Source organism: Clarias gariepinus, chromosome 22 (assembly GCF_024256425.1).
Source record: "Clarias gariepinus isolate MV-2021 ecotype Netherlands chromosome 22, CGAR_prim_01v2, whole genome shotgun sequence".
Lineage (NCBI taxonomy): Eukaryota > Metazoa > Chordata > Actinopteri > Siluriformes > Clariidae > Clarias > Clarias gariepinus.
Window position 1 is genome coordinate 6,886,729 of NC_071121.1, and position 25,325 is coordinate 6,912,053.

General features: G+C 41.3%; 1 protein-coding gene across 3 annotated transcripts in view; it reads right to left on the reverse strand.

Annotated features, from left to right (window-relative positions):
- Window positions 1-25,325, reverse strand: part of arhgef25a (Rho guanine nucleotide exchange factor (GEF) 25a) — a 94,508-nt gene that overhangs the window by 46,418 nt on the left and 22,765 nt on the right. Inside the window, exon 1 of one of the 3 annotated variants that reach the window (XM_053482612.1) lies at window positions 23,177-23,623. The exons of the other annotated variants lie outside the window; for them this stretch is intronic. Coding sequence (XP_053338587.1) covers window positions 23,177-23,288 — 112 coding nt within the window. The 5' untranslated portion in view covers window positions 23,289-23,623. Of the gene's footprint in view, window positions 1-23,176; window positions 23,624-25,325 lie in introns of those variants that run through there. 3 annotated transcript variants of the gene reach the window in all.

Sequence of the window (25,325 nt, forward strand, 5' to 3'; positions counted from 1 at the left end):
AGCAAAGGGGTTTGTACCTTGCCTCTGGTCCTGTGTGTGCATGGAGTTTGCTTGATAAGTTTCCTCTGTGTTCTCTGGTTTCCTCCCACAGTCCAACGACATGCAGTGTAGGTTGATTGGCGTTTCCACAGTGTATGAATGAGTCTGTGTGTGTTTGTGCCCTGCAATTGATTTTCACTTAGTTCAGGGTGTATCCTCCATGTGCCCCAGGACCCTACTACAGATAAGTCCTATTAGAAATAAGCCTTATAGATAATAGATGGATGGATATTTGTTTAATTAAAAAAATAAATATATCAGTTCTTCAAAATCCTACATAAGTGTGCACTGTTATGTATTCAAAAAAATTTTATGTGTCTTTTGCACACCAAGTTTTACAGAAGACATTTCTGGGAAGCCCCCCATTGTGCATTCTTGGGTGCATGTGTTTCAGTTCAGAGCAGCAAAAAGCTCTGTCTCAGTTGCTTCTTTATAACTAAAAATGAAAAAAGTCACCAAAGCACAGGGGGACAAATGTACAGCTTTAAGGACAACAAATGTAATAAGTTTGGGGACACAGAGGTGGAGGGAGAAATGAGAACTCCAGACTGTAATAACTGCGTAATTCGGCTCTTTTAAGTGAACCGTAAACAAGATTACAGCTTGAGTTATGGAGTTTTGAGGGGATGAGAAAATGAGAAAATCCTTTAGTGCGTGTGTTGTGGGAAGGTCATTCAAGCGTGCAGCTGATTGGAAGATCAAACGGAACGGCACTACATGTTCTAAGAATAAAGAGGAACGCAGCTGGTGCTGGGGCTCTTTCATGCAGAGCACCGGTCCTGTAGAGCAGCCAGTCGTGTGCAAACTGCAAACTAACGATAAAGCAAAGTTAAAGAACTGGATTCACACATTCTTACACCTACAGTAGACCAAATGTATAAAGAAATGTTCGGTATCTGGTCATGTCCCAAAAGCTTTTATGCAGAAGGCGCTCTGGATTTTGCATCTCATTATTTTCTGCCTCTGGCTGCAAAAACAGCACTTTAATAGCTAGATAATAGAAGTGAACTAAATCATTTCTGGTTATAATATACTGTACGAATTCTAATATATCATCCAATAAGTGTGAGCTCCATTTGTAATGAAGACTTCTGCTCAGAAACTCGGCAGATACAAGCTAAGATCAGCTTTTCATATGACAGTAGTCAGTCAGTAACATGAAACCTTTTGGCCTGACAGCTTCTCAGGTGCTTCTCACTGTATCTGCACATGACTCTATACACACACACACACACACACACACACACACACACCCTCACACAGCCTGCTGCTCAGGGAGAATGAGATTGGAACAGCGACAGGGTTACTTTATGGGAGAAAAACAGAGAATGCGCAAAATTCAGCTATTAAACCGCTATTAAATATGACTAGTGTGAATACAACCTCTTACTGTTTGTTGCATGAAATTTTGAAAAAATAAATATACTTTTTAATACAGTATGGTGATTACTGTAAACATCATCATGACTATGTTTGCAAGACCATGTGACAATTAGATTAGTTAAATATTTACAAAGGGCAATCAAGTCAAACTTTTCGTTGTGCAGAATAACAGAACACAGTTATGACTCCCTTTATGTCTCTATATAATCCCCTGCTACTGTACACTAATGCACTTATCTCAGCGTTTCACTGGTACCATCAAGGTAGAACGTTTTCTCAGCACGCCAGAGCCATGATCAGACCTCCTGTTTCATGTTTGAAACGCTGGCCTCCCAGGATATCCTTTAATGGTCCAAAAACATGTGGAAATCACTTGGAGCGGGGTCAGGACTGTAGCAATAATTCCCAGAAGTGTTAATGTGCAAGTGGACTGACTGTGTGTACAGTTCCAACAGAAAGATGCATCCCTTCGACAAGTTGTACAAGAATCAGACATTCATGGACATACAGTATAACCTTCTTCTTCAAAATGTTTGCACTGCGACTAAGAGTCTCATCACCGTACTTTGCTTGAAGTCTTCCGTAAATGTCAATCAGTATTACGTCTTCATTCACGAGCAGTTTTCTTACAAATCCCAGTTTGACTTGAACGCTCTCCTCGTGGATTTAGCCTCAGGGTGCGAATGTACACATTTGTTTTTCATTAAAGCACATCTTAACATGTACAGCTTTAAGATTTCAGCAAAACATGAGAAAATAATCTACGTTTAGTCTGTACGTGCAGATTTTTCATCTTTTTGGGGTCTAGTACTGGTGTGTTCTGAAACAGCTGGGAGACACACTTGATTTGAACTGCAGGTGCGACTCTGGGTTGGATGTTTGATGTCTAGAGATGGAGAAGCTTTTCTCAGCTTAGATTGCTTTAGCCTGGCTTTACCATCCAGCTGCCACTCTGGCATGATGTCAGGTGCCTAAACACACATGTGACGGCAGAGCACACACAGTGTGAGGATTGCATCATTTGCTAAATGCACTATTGTCCTGCCTGCTTATAAAGTTAACAATAAAAAACATGTCACTGCAAAAGTGGGTTAACTCAACAATGCATGGCAAAAAAAAAAAAAAAAAAAAAAAAAAACGTTAATCAGTGATGTCTGTGCGCGTGTTACATTTCATAACTGAGAAGCTTCATCTCTCTTGCCTTCACTCGGACACCACTGTGGCACTTAGAGTGCAGAGTAAATGCATATTATAGGGATTATAAAAGAGCTCCGCTCCTAGATTGTCAGGCCGATCAGCAACTCATTTCTCTAATGGCGTGCTTGAGAGCAAGGACAGATTATACAGATGCATTTCCCTAATGCAAGTGCAGCACCGGTTAGTGGATTGGATAATTAACAGCCAAAAGTAAAAGGCAGGCATATTTAGCCCACATCCCTTCCTGTGATGGGCTCTCCCTCTTTATATACCTATCTCTCTCTCTCTCTCTCTCTCTTGCTCTCATTTTCTCCCTAATGGCTCTGCATTGTTCCTCTACGCTTTCTCAGAATAAAAAATACACTGGCACTAAGAGGCAGCTGCAGTTACAGTGCAGTCGATAAGGATTCAGACAGTTGTTTTCACTCTCTGTTCTGGCATATTAGATTTAAAATAAAACAATAGGAGCTGATGCATGATATAATAAACTTAACTTACTAGAGTGTTGGTTTGAAATCGATCGTATGTGTTTGTTTTTGTGTTCCAATCAAATTTCTTCGAAAAAAAAACAAAAAGAAAACAACTTCTCATATCTAAAAATAAATGGCCTGACCAGTTTCAGAAGGATGTTTTTCTTTTGTTTGTGTGTTTGTTAAGCCGCACAGTGACCGATGAATCAATCATTCAAGCATAAAAAAAATCCATCTAACTTGATGAAGTGAGAAACAGGTGCAGATGATGACTGACGAGCGAATGGATGAGAGGGGAAATGAGGTTGCTGCTGAGGTTGTTTGTTGTTTGTTTATAAGGTTGTTTTATTAAACAAACAATTTTTTTTATTTTTAAATCACTTTGGAGACTCACTTTGGGGGGGCCTGGAGCCTCTCCAAGAGGAGACTTAAGACACAAGTTGGGACACACACATACTGTATACACACTCATTCACACACTACGAGCAATTTGGGACCGACAATTAGCCTAATATGCATCTCTTTGAACGTGGCCGGTAATTGAATCCAGACTCTGGAGGTGCAAGGCGACGGTGCTAACCACCCCCCCTTTTTGGAGGCTGTCACAGTAAAACATTTATTCCCATGTATTTAATTTAATCCACATTATTAATTTATTATAATATAACAAAATGATGGGTGGCTTATAACTGCACAGCACTGTACTGTACATTACAGTATTTTCTTTAGTCAGAGTGCACAGTCAGCCATGGTACAGTGACCCCTGGACCCCAGACGATGTACTGTGTATCATAAATTTTATGTAGTGCCACCAAAATAGTGTTTTTGTTTCTTTGTAGCTCAGTGGTTATGGCATTGGACTACGGTTCGGAAGGTCCACCAAGTTGTCCCTGTTGGGCCCTTGGGCAAGGCCCTTAACCCTCAACTGCTCGGATGTGATGAGAACATCTACCAAGTGGCTAAATGTAATTGGTTGTTTGTTTTAATGGAATTAAACATGAAAGAGCCATGAAGAGGAAAAGTTACATCAACAGCAGACCTCATAATTTCCCCATAATATCACATCCTGAAGGGTTTTGTTCCTCTTACACCACAGCAGTTTGCAAACTAGTGCCCGTTTTTATTTATTAATGTCTAAAACATTATACTTTTAACCAATTATATTTATGTTTAATGGTATAGAACCAGCACAAATCAAGAAATCATAAACGTTTCTGTTGTGAAGTCCTCCCCATGGAAAACCTACTGATTACAACTGACTGTTACAAAGTGCTTATACTGAAGACTCCTTTCATTAACGGTATATAAAAATCTCTATACAGAAAGCTGTACAATATTTTTAAAATTAATAAAATTTAATAAAATTAAATGAAGAAGTATAAATGAAATCTGACCATTACAGCCATTTCTGACCTATCAGAATTAAGAATTCAACACTTTTTGTATAAATAACTGTATATTTAAATTATACACAAAGCAGTTTGTTTTCACATAGTGTCTAGAACATACAAAGCCTAGAAATCAGCATTAAAACAAAGGTAGTGGTGGCTCAGTGGGTGAAGTGTTGGACTATTGCCACTGTTGGGCCCTTGAGCAAGGCCCTTAACCCTTTAACTGCTCAGATGTCTACTGAGATAGAACTGTAAGGTTTTTTTTTTTGTTTTTTTTTGGGATAAGCGCGTTTGCCAAATGCTGTAAATGTAAAAAAAAAAAAAGAAAAAAAAAAGGCCTTTAATTTTACAGTACAGAGGTTGCATGGACCGAATAAAAAAAGACAAAATGTAGCTACAGTCTATTAATCAGACGACTTTAAAGGTATCAATGTCTGCAAAGCAGATTAAGATACCCAAAGAAAGACATCAAAGCTTTCAATCCAATCCTCAAAAGCATCTGAAAAATGCACTGTGTAGCTTAGCGATGGCCAACCACCCAGAACAAATGACAAGCAATATTCGGAAGAAATATGTGTGAGTATTTTCCATAAAGAGTGAAATATACCACCAAAACCTCAAAGGATTCAAAGATTTGAGTTAGAAACTCAATGATTGCACTGTAGCTATTACAAATCATTCCACTATTCACCGTTTTATTATCTCAGTGGAGCATTCCGAGGATGTTATCTTTACAACCGCAAAGGTTTGCACCCTTAATGGTTTTTGGACGTCCCTTTATTTTTCTGAGCATCTCCAAAAATCCCAAAGAAGTACAAACTGTTAAAAGTGAAATGTGTGCGTGTGTGTGTGTGTGTGTGTGTGTGTGTGTGTGTGGGTATGAGCACTGTAACAAGACAGGAAACCAAACCAGAAGGCAAAATCACCTTTAAAAAGATGTGTTTTAATAATCAAACCATTTCTGTGCGTGTGTGTGTGTGTGTGTGTGTGTGTGTGTGTGTGTATGTGTGTGTTTAAATGTCTGAACAGAGATCATTTTTCTTGTCCTCACTATCTAGCGATTTTGTTACTGATGAACAAACCCATGAAACTTAACATGCAGAACAACCTAGGGGTGTGTACTTAGGCGCTGGAATCAGCCATAACATTAAAACCACCTGCCTAATATTGTGTAGGCCCCCTTGTGCTGCCAAAACAGCTCTGACCTGTCGAGGCATGGACTCCACACGACCTCGACCGGATCAAGATCTGAGGAATTCAGAGGCCAAGTCAACATTCTTTTGTCCTCGATCTCCTCAAACCATTCCTGAACTTTTTTTTTTTCAGTGCGTCAGAGTGCATTATGCTGCTGAAAGACACCACTGCTGTAAGGGTATACCGTTTCCATGATCAGCAGCAATGTTTAGGAAGGTGTTATGGGAAAAGTAACATCTATGTGAGCACCACACTGCACAAGCCTCTACTGGCTTGCCGTTTCCCATAGCGCATCCTGGCGCTGTACAGTATGGCTCCTTCCATTCCTGGGTGTTCTGACACCGTTCTATCCACCACTCTATCTCACCATGGCTCTTTTCTGGAATTGGACTAATGGACTGGATTTTGTTTACCCAGGCACAGCAAAAATCCCTGGAGCTCATGGTTGTCCTACCTTAGAACGATTTTCATAGGTAATTACCACTGCCTACCGGGAGCACTCCAAAGGACTTCCTGCTTTGGAGTTGCTCTAATCCAATTCTGATTTTTCAGCATGCAAAGAATTTTGGGCTTTAAGCAACCAAACCTAGCTGAACTAAACACACAATAAGTTGCGCGTACATCCGTTAACTGATCAAAACTTGCGTCAGTGAAATGGCAAGCAAAACGAGTGTTTGTGCATATTGTTTTTTTTTGTTTGTTTGTTTTTTTGTTTTGTTTTTTAATTTTTTCTGCAAGATTTTATGAGGACATAGCACCATGATTCCCAAGAATGTTAGCAAGAGGAACAGGGAGTTGCTTTCAGTTTTGTTTTTAAAGCAGCCGGTGCCAAGAGGACTCATAAATTAAAAGGTTAAGTCAGGTTTAATGTACTGTACTTATTTTGCTTGTTTTCCTAAATGCTTTAATTGGTTTTATATGCAAAAATATGATTATAGTGTTGGAAATTGGTAATATTGCTAATATTTTTGCGAGCCTGGAACGGATTATCTGCAGTTGCATTACTTCCTATGGAAAAAAAATACATTTAGCAATATGTAATTTCGCCTTAAAAACTCGCCTGTAAATTATATGTGTAATTCTTGTCTGTTTAGGTTTGTATGTATGTAGTTGCTAGATATTAGATGATCAGCCTTCAGGTGCTGATTCTTTAAAGAATACAGTCTCAGGTTTCTCATATCGATTGTGTGCTGAGGCAGCCATTCGGCCAGAGAGTGTGTGTGTGTGTGTGTGTGTGTGTGTATTGACAATAATGAATCTAAGAGCACTGTAGTCTTACAGGACCTGAAAGCCTTTAGTCAGCTCTCAGCTTGCTGTGCCATAGAGCCTGCATTTGGCCCATGCCCAAAGCTCATGCCCTGCTCTCCAACTCAGTCAAGCATTTTTGCCTTTGCACCAATATCTAACCTTGAGCGGCATGAGTAAATAGACAGAGACAAACACACACATAGACAGATATCCTGTTTTACCGTCTTTGTGAAACATGGACTTGACTTAAAACTCACCGTAGGTACGAATGTACCTACACGTTGATAAAAATAAAAAAAAACCTTTCTAAGCCTGAATGACCTGGTCAATAAGCAACACCATTAGGAAGAGCAACGTCATGCTAGTCATGCTCTCACACAATCACACACACACACAAACACACTCTCCCTTTAGAGCACTTCATCTGCACCACTCAAACCAGACCCTCAGATTACATATCACCTACTCAGGGGAAATGGAGCTGTGTGAGGCTCATACAGGCCCATGAGGCTGAGGTCAACTCTATGGCAAGAGCGATGCACCTGGAACACAGGATCACTGCGCTGGACTGAAGCCGATGCACAAATAATAATCCTACATACCCGGAACCTCTCGCAGCACCGGGAGTAAATTTAGCATTGTTGGCTGTGATTATAGCCATTTTCTCAGGGTTATTTTTACTCAGAGTGCAGCACTGCTGTATCATCGTGTCCTCGAACGTATGCCATCGTCCATATTTGGAGAATAAATCCTACCTACGGGTTGTTTTTTTTGTACTCTTTCAGTTAACGAGTACTGACTCTTGGCTGTTCTTTCTTTTGGCTTTTGGCTTTTCCTACCTTATTGAGAGGCTCGTTCATTCTGTGCGCTGACCAAATCATGACCAAAGATGCTGATATGAGCGCTGAAATGCAAAGCCAGCAAGAAGACAAGCTGAACTGAAGAGTCAGACATTCTCTGCGTTGCATTTGCTTTTACAGGAGGGCTGGGAAAGGCACGTAATGCAGCGGTATTAACAAAGCTTCTACGTTTAGTTTGCCAGTGTTTGCTTTCTACCTAAGTGCACACGGCGATGTCTAACAACAGCCGACGATGGATTTAGAGAGCAGGAAATGAGGAAAGTGAAGGTTTGAAAGTGACAGTAATTGGCCGGTGACTTATGGACGAAGTTCCGACCTGAGAATTACTCCGAGTACCAGTATATAATCAGGAAGGCCCTGTCGGTACATTATATCCCAGATATGTGCTGATTAGGCTGTCTGACTCAGTACGAATGTGTACAAAGCCAGGATAAATCCATATAAAGTCATCCTGCTGACTCTTTCGTTTCATTTAAGTCTGCTAACAGAACCAGACATCTCAGAAGTGCTAGCTCCAGCTCTGTGGTTGTTACATGAGTCCAGCTCAGATCCGAGGCTCGCCGCGTGAGCGATTATAGCACGGTGGAGGACAGCCACAAGCAATAAAGGAAGAGCCTGTAATATAGCCGTCTAGCTGCCCTTCCTTCATTCGGCTCTCCGGCTATCCCTCAGGACACTTGTGCATTGCTTGAGAAGGATGTCATAAGCGAGGAGGCCTTCCTGGATACACAATGGCCTGAGATATGAGACAAAGCATGCATAGGTGCTTAGCTTCCAAATAGTGCAATGTGCATAAAAAAATATGGCACATACGTAGACCAATTAAAGTTAGTTAGGATTAAAGGTGGGTAGGAGAGTGGAACCTGTGGTTGGCTTTTACGCTGGAATCCCTGGAGCTGGTGTTGAAAAGAAGGACCTTGTACAAAATGCTGTCCATCATGTCCAACACCAGTCACCCACTGTGTGGAGCTTTTGCCAAGCAGAAAAGCATTTCATTGATAGATTCTCTGCGATAGAAGTCTATCACACTACTGACAGACCTATGAAAACTTTGGTTCCCAGGGCCATACGCTGTTGTAATGCCTCTTTACGGTACATGATTGAGATTGATAGTCATGATTATCCCTCAGCCACTTCTCATTCATAGATATTCCTTTCATAACAGACTTCCACCACTCATCATATACACTAATCTGCACTGACCTTCGTTTTCTCAGTGTTGCACAACTCACTGTTTGCACTAGTCTGTCCACTGATTATGAATCCTCTGTCGGCAATATTTTGCACATATTCACCTCATTCTTTTTTTTTATATATATAATGAATAATTACACATGTCCACAGCAATCACTGAATATGGATGAATGGAAGGATGGTTGGATAGTTATGGGGCCAGGGGTAGCTCAGTGGTTAAGGCATTGGACTACGGTTCGGAAGATCCCAGGTTCAAACCCCACAACCACTAAGTTGCCACTCTTGGGCCCTTGAGCAAGGCCCCTTAACCCTCAACTGCTCAGATGTGTAATGAGATAAAAATGTAAGTCGCTCTGGATAAGAGCGTCTGTCAAATGCCTAAATGTAGTTACCGTAGCTTTAGGACTCTTATTAGCTACTAAAAGTCTAATCAGAAAAGATAAAAACATGGACAGTGCATACTCACAAACAATAAAAACGGTCATAAAATGCCCATGAGCAAGCAACATGAGGGCCATACTGATGTACTGATGTATTTTTTTGTTGTTGTTGTTCATGACAATGGGGTACTGCTTCCAGTCCTACATTTTTTCAAGTCCCTGCTTAAATAAAAGCAGTTTTCTTGTTCTTCGTTGTCATTCTGGCAGTAAATTTAAGCCCATTACTGTGCCCCAGACTGAACTCGAGTCATGCACTGGTAGTTTATTAAAAAAGCCAATGCGTTCAGAGCTCGTCTCTGCTGATGCCCTCCTTTCCATTGGCGCCGGAGTCCAGTATGGCAGCTACCACCACTCTGTGGCTTTTCAAAGAAGTGGGTAAGACATAGACACTGACACATTAAACCAAGGAAGTCAAGAAGGACCACTTTATCATCAATTTTAAACCACAAGCTCAGACACTTCTTAATAAGAAACTGCGGATGAGGGTTTCTAAAGGACGGTGAACTCAATGACCTCTTCATTGAGGTTCAGGGTGGGATGATTTATCTGTATGCCAGCAGATTATTGTATTTAATGCTCACTGTACTGAACAGTTATCCTTGAAAGTCCATTGGGTTTCAGAACTAAATTTTGAAAAATCTATCAAGAAGATGAAACGCACAACAAGGATTCAAAACAAGGTCAGAACAACAAGGAACATGGGAAACAAGACTCAGAAAGCACATATCCAAAAAATGAGACTTTTCAAAAAGAAGAAGGAACTAAAGGATAGAAATAGATCAACTAATCAAGTGCTGAATTAAAAACAGGTGCTCACATTAGGTAAAAGACCACACTGCAACTTTTCATGCCAAGAAAAAGCACCCCATAAATTTCAAAGACAATGTAGCCCTTAATACAATGGTTGCAATTCCTAATATGTAAAAAAATTCAAAGTGGATTCACACTGTGAACATATATACAGTCATGGCCAAAAGTTTTGAGAATTACATAAATATTGGAAATTAGAAAAGTTGCTGCTTAAGTTTTTATAATAGCAATTTGCATATACTCCAGAATGTTATGAAGAGTGATCAGATGAATTGCAAAGTCCTTCTTTGCCATGAAAATTAACTTAATCCCAAAAAACCTTTCCACTGCATTTCATTGCTGTCATTAAAGGACCTGCTGAGATCATTTCAGTAATCGTCTGGTTAACTCAGGTGAGAATGTTGATAAGCACAAGGCTGGAGATGATTATGTCAGGCTGATTGGGTTAGAATGGCAGACTTGACATGTTAAAAGGAGGGTGATGCTTGAAATCATTGTTCTTCCATTGTTAACCATGGTGACCTGCAAAGAAACGCGTGCAGTCATCATCGCGTTGCATTAAAATGGCTTCACAGGCAAGGATATTGTGGCTACTAAGATTGCACCTAAATCAACAATTTAGAGGATCATCAAGAACTTCATGGAAAGAGGTTAAATTCTTTAAAAGAGGATTCAGAAAAGAGGAAAGAGGAATCCTCTTCTAAAGAGCATTTAGTTGCGAGATCGGAGTGCCACCAGTGCAGAACTTGCTCAGGAATGGCAGCAGGCAGGTGTGAGCGCATCTGCACGCACAGTGAGGCGAAAACTTTTGGAAGATAGCCTGGTGTCAAGAAGGGCAGCAAAGAAGCCACTTCTCTCCAAAAAAAACATCAGGGACGGATTGATCTTCTGCAGAAAGTATGGTGAATGGACTGCTGAGGACTGGGGCAAAGTCATATTCTTCGATGAAGCCTCTTTCCGATTGTTTGGGGCATCTGGAAAAAGGCTTGTCCGGAGAAGAAAAGGTGAGCGCTACCATCAGTCCTGTGTCATGTCAACAGTAAAGCATCCTGAGACCATTCATGTGTGGGGTTGCTTCTCATCCAAGGGAGTGGCCTCACTCACAAGTTTGCCCAAAAACACAACCATGAATAAAGAATGGTACCAAAACACCCTCCAACAGCAACTTCTTCCAACAATCCAACAACAGTTTGGTGAAGAACAATGCATTTTCCAGCACAATGGAGCACCGTGCCATAAGGCAAAAATGATAACTAAGTGGCTCGGGGACCAAAACGTTGAAATTTTGGGTCCATGGCCTGGAAACTCCCCAGATCCTAATCCCATTGAGAACTTGTGGTCAATCCTCAAGAGGCGGGTGGACAAACAAAAACCCACAAATTCTGACAAACTCCAAAAAGTGATTATGAAAGAATGGGTTGCTATCAGTCAGGATTTGGCCCAGAAGTTGATTGAGAGCATGACCAGTCGAATTGCAGAGGTCCTGAAAAAAAAGGCCAACACTGCAAATACTGACTCTTTACATAAATGTCATGTAATTGTCGATAAAAGCCTTTGAAACGTATGAAGTGCTTGTAATTATATTTCAGTACATCACAGAAACAACTGAAACAAAGATCTAAAAGCAGTTTAGCAGCAAACTTTGTGTAAACTAATATTTGTGTCATTCTCAAAACTTTTGGCCAGACTGCACATTATATACAATGTAATCATATATACATTAAATGGTGTAAGATTAAATTAATACCCAAAAAAAGGCGCCATTTTAGCAGGGTCAAATTATTGGGCTATGTCAAGCAAAGAAAACAACTAAGCAGAGTTGAAATAACTGGAACTGGGTTAAGAACAAAACACATTATGAAAACCTAGGAGGATAGTGCTAAACCATCGAGTTTGTTGAAGAAAGAGGGTTGGAATGGAGATCAATTAAATACTTGGTGAAGTTGCATGGTAAAAAAAAATCAGCAGTAAAAACCAGAGCTTGAATTTGCTAGGGAGCATAAAGATTATACTTTGGAGCAATTCAAAAAGATCATGTGGTACATTAAGTTCAGAATGACCCTATTCCAGAGTGATGGGCGCATCAGGGTATGTAGGGAATTCATGAAACAATGCACCCATCATGGCTAGTGGCAACTGTACCAGTCTTTGGAGGCAGTGTTATGATCTGGTGTTGCTTCAAATTGGTCAGGTCTAGACTTAAACTCTAGAAACATTACAGGTCTAGAAACATTACAGGGCAATAAAATAAAGACAGCTGACGATCCTGAATCTACTGAATGACTAGGATAACACATCTATATTTGTTAAAGAATTAGCAGAAAATATTAGCCTTTGCAGAAAATAAAAACTATATTGCTTCTTCTTCTTTGGAGTTTATGGGCCGGTTGGTGTAATACCGCCACCTGTTGGACTGGAGTGTAAAGCAGAAGATCTGGAAAACAGATATATCGCTATACAAGATGTGACATGTAAACAACCAATAACACAGTATTTCAATGTCTTTTTAATACTTTTAATAGTTTAGAATGATTGAAAACCTGTCATTAATGTACCTGCTTGAGATAAATCAGACACACTGAAATCCAAAACAAATCAAATCAGATCGAAGGTCTGCCTATGACTGACAGCGCTACTGTATGAATAGTTTTTGGTCTTGGCCATAAAATGGTTTAAGTTGCTCTATAGTTGGCTGATATATGGGTCACAAATATGAATCTATTTTAGTTAGAAGTCTATTTTATTTTAGAATTTCATTTTGAGAGTGCACCCTCTTAAAGGGAGCATAGCATCAACATTCGCAGTTCCAGCTAAACATTTGGCTGCTCCAGAGTTCACTATTTTTGCTTATATATAAACTATATATGAATTTGTCAGCTATAAAAAATAATTATAAATTTTTTTCCCTCTTTTCTCTTTTCATGTAGACTAGCAGAATTTTTGTGTTGGAGTCAAACCAATTTTTTATTCTTTTGCAAAGAAAAAACTACACGAACCAGTATCAGGACCTTGGTTATGGAAGAGGGCTCCCAGAGCTACAGCCCACCAGTGTGTGTGTGTGGGTGTGTGTTTAAGCATAATGTATCTTTGGATTTGAAGATCCAGATGGTACCGAGGAGGCATCTGCAGTTTTTCTATCCAGCAGAATCGATCCCAGAAGGCTATGTGTGTGTGTGTGTGAGCACAAGCGTGTGCGCGCAAACTTGGACAATTACATTTATGATCATAAGCAGCAGCACTAATACCTCCTCGAGAGCAGCAGAGCCAGTCTGCCTCCTCACCTCCTGGCTCCTGCCTACAGCTTTAATCACCACATTAAGCTACGAAACACAAACCCTACACCGCAGTGGGGCAACACTTAACTTGACTACAGGCTGCAGGCTGATCTAGGCCACACCACCTGAGCTCTTAACCGTCTCCTTTCCTGCATTCAGAGTATACAAGAGTTGCAGATTGAGCAGCCTCCTGTGGCACCCTCTTCTATAGTCAAGACCACTTTGGGTCAAAAATCTGCATGTCCCAGGCATCTTGTGGGACAGAAATGAGCTCTGTCCTCTCTTAAAGCTTACAGTACGAGACACATGCATTGAACATTAACCAGTTCATGCAATGTGGAGGAGATCATGTTACAGATCTAGACGAGACAAGCCAGTGCGAATGTAACCCTAGAAATTAATGCAGGTTATGATGTACTCTTCATGCATGTTTAATAGTTTCTGACGTACTTTGGCTCGAAATGTGGAGTTTAAATACGCTTTTCTCCCTTTTCTGTTGAGAAGAGTGAAAGACAGAAAACAACGTAGCATCCTCATCTGGCAGTTTAGTAAAGACATTCACCAGCACCACCCACATCATCATCATCATCATTATGCAGATATTTTTTTTAATGATTTAAATATAAACCCAGCATATGCACTCTGACTGTGTACAGCATCTGTTTGGCTCATTTCTCAAACTCCCATTTTTATTCTTCGCCATGGCTCTTGATTTTGTCTACGTCACATCGCCATAGCAACTAAATCCGAGGGGATGGGAGTGAAGGACATCTACATGAAAGACAAGTAATCACAAAGATACAAACACACATATTGTTTATGTGCCAGCATGGCAAGCTATGTATCACGTTCATGGGAATGGCGTGAAACGATAGCTTTGTCAACACACGTGAGCTGGCGTTATGTGTGTTTTGTACAGTATGTAGTTTTATGTAGTCTGTGACTTAGTCTTTATCCAAGGAGATGTTAACATTAAAGAACCCTCACTTATCATTAAAAGCGACAGCCTTTTCTTGCACATTGGCGCATTCTACTTTACTGTAAAGTATCCATTACTAGTGCATTTAGCTGGCATGAGAACTTATTATTGTAAATGCAAAATTAATTGCCATCATAGTTTGAACATATGATCGTTCATTTATACAGCTGATGGAAAATATTTGAGATGTACATGAACTGGACTTCATAGTTCAGTTACAAGGCCCCTACATATGAACATGTGAGTTACGGACTTTCAAAGATATGGACATGAGGCGCCCAAGTGGAGCAGCGGTTATGAGCTCAAGATATAATACGGAGATCACAGGTTTCAGTCCCAGCCTAGAGAGAGCTAAATGGCCAAGCTCTCTCAGAGTGAGCGCTCTCAAATCAAACACGGCTCTATTGCCAATCACAGACGCCTGTAAGCTAACAGAGGTGGAAGGAACGGATTGCGCTGCGCATGTTCAATCATAGAAGTTAGATCACATGTCCGGCGTACGTGCAGCGTGCATCTTCTGCAAATGCAGTACACGCCCAGGATGTCCGGAAGCAAGCGTAAAAGCAGCAACGATGAAGCTAGTGTAGTAGTGCCAAGAAACGGCAATTGTGTTGTTGGACTTACGAACAAATCAGACTTATGAACGAGCTCTTGGAATGGAACTTATGAACAAAATATTGCATTATGAAAAAAAGATAACAAAAACCTTTGCTGTAACATAAACCTGGAATTTAATTAGTTTCCCTTTTTCCATGAAGAACACAGGTAAAGTAAAATTACCATCATGCTCAGGAGAGCGTTACTAACCTGACTCACAGCGTCTTAATTATGTTCAGCTGACGCGTCTTAGTATCAAAAGTAAGGAAAACATCCTAATTGTGCTATTTGTCTTCTCATTATCATGAAAATTGCTAGCAGAGAGAGGGCCATCGGAATGCTTTAACTTGGTGCAACAAAAGCAGACATCGCCAAGTGGTTTGAAGTTGCCAGGAATACAATTTCCAGGCTATGGAACAGATTCCGACTTGTTCCACGGCTGATCGTCCTAGATCTGGAAGGCCAAGAGCGACATTGCCAAGACTAGACAGATGATGGACTGAATGGTGTCATTAAAGAAATCATAAAGAAAATCCTGCCTCTACTGCGTGTGTCAGACTATAAAAAAAAACTATCAGTTTTAGATCTAGGTGGCAGTGTGGCATAGCGGTTAGCTCTGTGGCCTCGCACCAGTATGACCTCATAGAAGAAGATGATCCCCTTTCCCCTGTCTTGTTATTCAGCTCTGCTGTTCTCTGGCAGGATTGTTGTATTTCAGCTGGAACATTAATACACACACGCACACTTTGGGAGAGTTCTGTGTTAACTTGTTAAGGAAATAGTAAAATATGGGACCCTTAAGGCAGGGATTTGTTTTGCTCTCCTCACATCTGCGCAATGGTTTCCAGCATGACACAAACTTTTGAACACAGTGAGCGTTTTGTAGCAAGACACACCTGGGCTAAAAGACCTTTCAAAGAGGCTTGTCTTGAAAATATTGCTTTAAGCAGTCGGTTGTGCGTAAATATGATGATCTCACAAGTTTGCTGACAGGCTACAAGAACAGTTTAGCTTCTTATAGAAAACGCTCGAGACTTTATAGTCGAAGGCCAATTGTCTGGATTGTGAGACGTGTGCACCACTGAAAGAGTCGTACTGATTGTATTTACGCTGCATATCTCCCTGCAGTATTCCCAATCCTGTGGAAATCCCTAAGCTGGACCAAAAGCTGACTCTACTGCCATGGATTTCCCCATAAGGTCAAGAGGAACAGTATACATCCCCACATTTCTCACTACAGCACTGGGTTGTAGAAGAGACTACGAGACCTCCCCTCTTTAAAAAGCAGCCAATCATTTCCCACTCTAGTGTCACCGCTGGAACTCCCTCCACTACTCCTTTTTTCCATCGACCAAGGGCCAAACCGTTAAGCCATGAGAGGTTGCAGAACTGTTTGCACTTCGCTGAAATTTGTTTCTCCGTTGCATGAAAATGTTTGGTAGTCCTCTATTTCGAGGACTCCTCTGGGGATGACAGCTCCGGTCCGCTGCCAGAAGAGACCAATGAGAGACCTTTGTATTAAAAAACACAATTCTGTAATACTGAGGGAAAAAAGAATAACATGGCCAAAAGGTCAGAGAAAGTTCTTTTCCTCGAGTTGTGGCCTGTAACTTTTTGAGTCACATGCAGGAAAATTTACATCTGGCAAATATGGACGGAATCCGCAGGATTGCATTCCATACACCCTCTTTTTTTTTTTCCTTAAAAAGGTATGGAATGCACGGCTGCATTTAATAAGTCATTCCCGTCCTATGCATGCTCATGAACACCAGTGTCTAGAAAGGACACCGCAGTGGAATAGATGGTGGCAAAGGAAGAAAGAAAGGAACAAACAAAAAGGGAGAAAAGGACAGATAGCTGCTGGGAAGAAAAAGTTATTAGACCAGCTGTGGGATGAAAAAAAATTAATATAGACCAGCTGAGAAGAAGACAAAGATAAAACAGAGATTTGCTCCAAAAAATGATCTTAATCTTCACCTGCATGTGAAGAAGCAAACTTTTCCTATTTCTTTATCATGCTGTGTGTGGGTGTGTATAGAACTCACACAGGAAGTGCGTCTTACACAGAGCGATGTGACAGGAAAGTAGGGATTGAACGGCGAAGAAGGAGTGTGAAAGGGGGATGGGGTCTCATGTTAAAAATATCTCCGCTCCCCCCGCATCCTTACACTTTACTGCTTTTCCAACAATCTAACCAGGACCACGCTCTTACAAGTGGATGACAAAGAGCCAAGAATAGGATATGCTGCGAACAGGAACATACCATTCTCTCTAGCCACCTTCGATTTCATCACAGCAGCCTGGACAACACAACAGTTTATATTTATGAAATGTTTATCATTATGGTGAAATACTGTACCAATTGCTGCTGACAAAACAAGGGAAACCTTGGCAAAAACCGGCCCACATTTCGAACCGTTACACAATCACGTAAGGGGGGTTACTAATGAGCGGCATAAAAATAATTACACAAGTGTAGGACCGGCTTCAAGAGCATAGTTTACCATTTAATTTGACATCTTTCAGCGATGTTCATGTGCAAAATGAGAAAAACATGTTTTGTTGTTTTTAATTGTTTATCTTAAATGCATTACTGATCAAAGGCGACGTTGTTGGCATTACCATTACAGTTTTATATGTTTCTGCTATGGATTATGTCTCTGTTTTGTCCTCCTTTGTGGTTCATGCAAAGATTATACAAAAGTTCCATCTCACAGCGTGAAGTGTTCTTTCTCTTGCCTTCTGTGGAAACCATTCTGGAAAGGTTCTTGGTACAAAAAAAAAAAACAAGAGTGGAACGAGAAAAATGGGGTTTCCTTTGTCCAAAATGCTTGCAATAAAACCCCTTTGAGAAGCAGAAACGTTAATCAATGTGATCGGGAATGGGTCGATGGGAACAATGGTGAGCGGTGATCAGTCATGAGTACAATGGTGACCAGTGAACCGGAGTTTGGCTCACAAACGCACAACTCATCAGGCTTTGTACTGTGAACTGGTGGAACTTCTTCTGCTCAAAGATTTTTCTTTTTTTGTTTTTGCGTGCACCTGAAACGTTACCAAATCCAAAACAAAGTTTACAAGTTGGCAAGAAGATCTCAGCATCTGATCACCTCGTTATGCAAGCTGCTTGCCAGACTTAGCAGGAGGTGGGTTGCAAATCCAGCAGAACTGAAGCCTGGATACATCTCTTGAGTGGGACACATCTGACATGAATCTCATAAAAAATAAAAAAAGACTTTTGAGTGTTGTGGCTGTAATTGCCTCATGGCTGACAGGCAATCAAAAAATAGAGTAAGAGAGAAGATGCTGATGAAAACACAGGAGAAGCGATTGAGAATTTCATAACCACAACAGACATTACTGTACCTTGGGTATGGCTGTTTCACATGGTGGACTTGAGAGAGATTACCTGCAAGTTTATAGTGTTAAAAATCCAATATGGCAGCAGATGTGTTGACTCCAGCGCAGACTCGAACTGTCTCCTGCTTAATCACTGACTTTAAGTATGATTAATGCGGCATGCTCGGGTCATTAACGTGTCAGCCTCTACTACGCTGTCTTTGCCAGGCAGGCCCACATACCGTACTGTATGCATACAGTTTGTCACATGTAGGTATTAAGCTCGTGAATGACCACTTTATTTGCTCAACCAGAGAGGGAGTGGTGCCATCTCTGCCGTCAAGACAGCAGCTGTGAGAAATCAACTTTGAGCACCCTCTAAACGGTAATACGTACAGCCAGTCCTGGTCGTCAGAAAGAATTACGGGGAAGTTCGCTAAGAAATGTTAAGAAGTGTTTCTCTACTTATTATAATCGTGTAATAATTGCAAAGACACCCCAGAAGCACTATAAATCACAATGAGCCTGGAAAGCGTCTTCCATAAAACCGGTCTGAAATCACTCCCCACCCGTTTTCCTTAAAAGGCAACTCATTAGGCGGTTTAAACGAAAAGGATGGGCTTGTGTCAGACGGCAGTTCATCTCGCAAGCAGCAGAAGGCTCTAGGAATTACTCACCGCTGCTTTGAAGCATGCCGTTCCTAGGGACGTGTCGGAAAGAAAGCGTCGTTCTATAAACTGGAGCTTTAACCAAGGAGGAAGAAAACACTTGTACTGTTATAGAAAATTAATCAACAACAGCTGCCCTTGCACCTGGATATGAAGCAAAGACGTCTTACACCACAGCTTTATCAACTCCCACCATAAATGTTCCCTAAAATGTGGTGGAACGGTGGCTTAGTGGTTGGCACTGTTGCCTTGCACCTCTGGGGTCCGGGATCGATTCCCGCCTCGGGGTTCTCCCTGTGCTTGGTGGATGTTCTCAGGGTACTCTGGTTTTCTCCCATGCGTTCCCACAGTGTGTGAGCGCCCTGCCATGGATTGGCATCCCGTCCAGGGTGTACCCCGCCTTGTGCCCTAAGTCTCCTGTGATAGGCTCCAGGCCCCAGCGTAAAGACGATGGGTCAATTGAAATAGCATTTTGTTTGTTTGTTTGTTTTTAGATTACATTAAGCATCTGCCGTATCCCTTGTGAATGAGCTGTTACCATAGGAACGATAATGCTTTCGAATGCTGTTATACTGTAGATGCTGTTACACCTTCTGACATTATGTTGTAAAAAAAGACACTGTTCTAGTATTAATACATAAAACGACAACAACAAAAAAATGGAATCTTCAATCTAAATGCTCTGGAAACAGCAAACTAGTGTTTTACCCTGGAGCGTAACAGCCTTGAGGGCGTTATTATAAAGACGCTGTTGCGTCAGATAGACATGTAAACTGAAGATACTATTTCATGAGGTATAAATATCTCGTGCTTTACTGATTAACGAGAGAAACAGGATGAGTGATGAAGAGCAAAACCTGCTGTGAATCACCACATGTCGAAGCTGATTAAATAAGTGTAAATGAGCCTGCTTTCTCTCTCTCTCTCTCTCTCTCTCTCTCTCTGAGATGTGTTTTCCTCTTGAGGTACAGCTCAGCTTCCTGTTTTTTGGAAGGGCGAAGTCAAAAGGTGAGGTGATACCATATAATACATTCTGCTCTCCTGCGATTGTTTTCCTACCTCTTCCATCTGCACATCCACTGTTTACACTATCGCTCCATTGAGTGACGCAATCTTAGACTTTGATTCTCTTAGAAAGTATCCTAGAAATTCCATGTTTTATTGCTTATATATTAAGTCAGGATGCCTGTGGCTTCTGATACACACTTCATTTGACATCAAACCGTACCATCGGCCTTGTAGCCACACACTCTCTCTCTCTCACACACACACACACACACACACACAAATGTCAATGATATTGATCAGACTTAAACATAGATGCCCAAATGTGCAAATGTGCCAGCTGGAGTCTTTAGGCCTTATGAGTTTCCTTAATTGCCATCAGTCGGTGTGGTCATTGAAACAGAGAGGACGACGTCATACTGCTCAATCCTGCTGTGCTTGTAAATAACAGCTGCAGTGCGGAAAGAAACAGCACATTAAAGCGGCATAATTATAACTATCATGGTCTGGCTGGACCTCAAAATGCACGAGCAGTTCAGGGGAAAAATGAATGCGTCATTTGGGAACATTCGAACAAGATCTGAGGGAGGGTTAAAAAAAAAAACGCTTGACGTTCCGCATCGACTATTAGTGGAGATACTGTAGATAACGTCCGTCCGATGGTTCCGTTCAGGAAACACGATTCCTGAGCCACCGCACACAGCTGGCACATGAGATGTAATTCCGTGTCCGTGAGTGCCCGCGACCACTATAGCATCTGAACAGGCACGGCCCCCGTTTAGGGTAAATCGGGTCAACGGGATGAGTTAAACACAGCTCGGATACCTTCGTACGTAAAGGGAGTGTAACTCAAGAATGCAGCCGCATTAAGAGGATCTGCTGCGGAATACATTAAGCTTGTTGCTTTTATTCCAGAGCCTAAGTAAACATTTCGCCCTTATTCAAGCATGATTAAACACTCTTTAGTAAACCACCCGGTTATACCCTCCTCCATCATGGAGAACGCACACAGGGTGCCTGAGCGATGACGAGTACTGTATAAGATGAATAAATGAGGGGAAAATTGAGAAAACGGGGGAACTGAGAGTTTCACATATCAGCTTAAACAGTCTCCATTCGCCTCTAGCTCTCAGCTAATGTGATTTATATTAAAGCAACTCGGTCTGATGTTAATTCCCAGCATTAAAACAATATTTTCTGACTCGTAGCAGCTTTCGCTAAATTGCACACGTAACCGCAGGCTTAGTTCTGATGGAGATAGACTGTCGGATTCTTCTCAGAAACTACATTCTGCCCCATTGTAAATACCGCGAATGAATGCGTAGAGAGATTTTTTTTTTTTAAAAAACTAGTTCGCTCTTGAAGTTTAATAAGAGCATGCTGTTACTTTGAGAACACTTTGTTGCTCACCGGTTCCTTGGCAAATTTTACCATTGAGCAAGGAGGGTATCCTTATCATAGTCAAATCACATTACAAACCGTTCCTTGGAACTTGATTACCTAATTGTTGTTTGCCAGCTTTGGAACGGCGTTTTTTTTCAAAGGGGTTGGGTGTAAAGGTGGATCCAGGTTTTTTTTTTTATTATTATTTTATAATATTTGGTAATATTCTGGCAGGCAGCAAGGTAGCGTAGTGGTTAGCACTGTGGACATGTACCTCCTGCGTTGAAGGTTCGATTCCCGCCTTGGGTCTGTCTGTGTATGTATGGGGTTTGCATGTTCACCCTGTGCTTGGTGGACGTATTCCTGTGTCCACCCCCCAAAGACATGCCCATTAAGTTATTTGCTGTTCCCAAATTGTGTACCCTGGGTACCTTGAGCCCCAGGTCTCCTGGTTTAGGCTCCAAGCCCTTGCGACCCTGTACATGCTAAGCGGTACAGAAAATGAAAAACTTGGTAGCATTCTAGTATCTACTTAAAAAGAGCACCTCACAAATGTCATACCAAATAGGGGGTCTAGTTGATTATCACTTCTATTACCTTTCAAAGATTTTAGGCGTTTTGCCCAAACCAGTTCATGCTGTGTTTTGGAGACCACCTTTGCAGCTCCATCATGATCAGGATGTGAATCTTGGAATACACCATGAACGAGATGCCAGTTTATCACAGAAGAAACCGCAGACTCTCAAGGAAATCTGTCCTGTAACCTGAACTCAGGATCGAACCTAGGACCTTGATGCCATATTCAGCCGAATTACACCGAAATCATTTAGCAAGGCCTTAATGAGGTGCTGCTGAAAGAGGAACTTTTCTAAGCAAAGTTTGGCCACAAACTCTATCGTGGAAAGAAACTTTTGTCTGAGAATAATTTGTGTGTATGTTGGATGAATAGTTGGAAATTACAAGCAAATTCTCTTCATACGTCGTAGCTACAAAAACTGCAGTTACATCACACTGTTTTCCTGAAACACAAAATGCAAGTTCCTCAAAGACAGAATTATAGGGTATTCAGTAATTGCCTGGAAGCCAAAAGCCCAGGGTTGTGGACAGAAAGGAATTTTTCTTCAGTGGCTCGGTCCCCTACTGTTTCATAAACCCACGTGCCTTCCATGCATAAAGCATGCAAAATCGCCACCGGATTCTTGGCACACACTGTTCATCTACCTATATAGACACACATTCTGTGCGTGTGTGGGTTTTTTGCGCGTGAACGGCGTGAACGGCAAAAGCAAAAAAAAAAGGAGAAGTGTAAAAAGAATCCACAATCAGGAGAAGTGACAGGCATCTGTTGCTTTGGCTGAGAATGCATGGATGAGATGAACATACTGTATAGCTTAAAACACACACACACACACACACACACACACACACACACACACACAGCTTTGCTTAATCACAAGTGCATGCCCACACTCCATCTCGAGAGGAGAGATAAGGAGACGGTGGGAGGGCGTCTGTCAAAGCGGATTTAAAGCAAAGGAATCTGATGAAGAACAAGCGGAACATGAAGCTGTATGGTTTTATGATCTCATAAAACATTTCAATTGTTATGGTTGAAAAAAAATAAGAACACAAAGCTACTGTACTGTTATCTAGTGAACTTTGTTATTAGACGACAGCGAGAACCAGAACGCCGGAGTCACTGACCTCTGACCCTGGCATAACAACAGCCGCACTTTGCCAGGACTTTTCGGAACAAGTGTTGGCAGGCGCAGCCCCGGTGGTGGTGGGCACCCTTCATGTTGTATCCCAATCGCATGCAGCCAGACTACCAGGAACCAACATGACCCATGGCACCAGCGCTCTCTCCCCCAGATAGACGCAGTCCTGCCCTGTCGAGTTAATCCAAAAGAGGTAACTGAAGAACCTCAGCGGATAACAACGAGGGAGGAGTTGATGATGGAAAAGAAGAAAAATCAGTCCAGAACCCAGGTTTAGGTTTAGGTTTAGGCTTAGGTTCAGGTTCAGGTTCAGGTAGTCCCTGCTTGTAAGTAAAAAAGTCAAGACTGAACGAAAAGCTCAGCTCGCTCTCCGCTCCTCTCTCTCCCTTCCATGTGCAGCTGTCTTCCCTCCGCTCTGTTCCCTTCTGCTCAGCGCCTGGCCAAATGATCAGACAGCACCACTGGCTGAGAGCACGAGGTAGAAACAGAGAGAGACACAAGGCGGGAGGGGGGAGGAGGTGGAGCTCAGCTCGGCAACTCCAGTCACAGACTAGTCCGTAATGCAGCTCCCCACTCCCCTCATTTCTCTTACTCACTGCCCCTCTCTTTTCAGCTTGTGTTTTCTTTTAGGGTCTCACTTCCAGATGCTTTTTTTAAATTCCCATTTAGCCTTTGCGTACCTCGCTTGGCGGATTCCTTATTCACTGCTTCCAGACCGCCAGTCAGTCGGAAACCTAACACCGTTCGAAGTCAGAACCAAAGATAAACACGTCTCAAAAATAGCTGCACATGTGTTTGATGATACAATTATATCTGCAGTGCAAGACAAGAGCTGTCGCGCTTAGAGCCGGGCAGCTAGTGGGGGGTTGAGTTACTGTTTACACAGAAGTGAGCTGATGGAAAGAGAAAGACAATGCAACACACACACACACACACACACATACTCGCGGGTAGTTTTTGACTGATTATGAACGGTCTAGGAGTTATAAGAGTACTGATCTAATGGGTTGGAGACATTTAAATCCAACTTTGAAATGAGCAAACCAATGTGTTTGGCATTGCACATAACTGATGTACATATTACAGCTGAGAGATATAATGGTATGTGTCTTTTTTTGAAAAATTCTCCAAGTTCCCACGTTTATCTTTTTATTTTATTTCTTAAATAGCGATTAATAATATTTACAATAAACATTTTTTCATCACACAGATTATTAATAAGCTTGGGTTGCTAGTGGACAAAGATGCAAGTGGACTCTCCATCCATGGACATAACAACAGCTTGAGTGTGAGAGTTTTATTGATTTACAACCTTAGACCTTATTAAAGGAACCAGACAAACCCTCGTGATCTCCCTTTATAGCTTTCCCAAAGAGTGGTTTTGAACCTCAAATGTGGAAGCTCTGGTCATCTGACAGCTGACTCCGCCTAAACCCCCGGTTTATCCATAAACGGGCAAAAGGAAGGAACTAATGGGGCCTGGCTGTTGTTTTGAACCAGGCTAACCAGCGATGGTGTATAATGTTCATTTATACGCTAATGCAACTGATCGAACTCCCTCATCCTCATAACCATGACATGTTGTTTCATGTCAAAACCTAGTAAAGGTAAAAGGATTCCAGCTAAAGTGATGCACAGCAGGCAGCTATGTTTGACACCTGCACCTCAAATTGGTCATGTTCCTAATTACGCATAAATTAATAGCTTAATATAATTTTATATATTATATTAACTTATATACTACATATATTATATATTATAGTACTCGTGTGTGTGTGTGTATGGTATGTATGTATATACGCACACACTATGTATATATACTCTATATTGTACAAAAAACGCACAAATATATATATATATATATATATATATATATATATATATATATATATAGATCTGTGTGTGTGTGTGTGTGTGTGTGTTTTAGCTTTACTATAGTTTACTATCTACTGTCTATACAACGCTGCTGCGGAACTGCAATTTCCCTCAGGATTAATTAAGATTTATCTGATCTTACTTTATGTAATTCTGTCTTATGAAATCTTAGAGGTTTTATGGAATTTATGGAAGTGCCACTTCATGCCTGTTCTAACTTTCTCGACTTTCGGTGTCCCCCACAGCGGTAGATACAAATA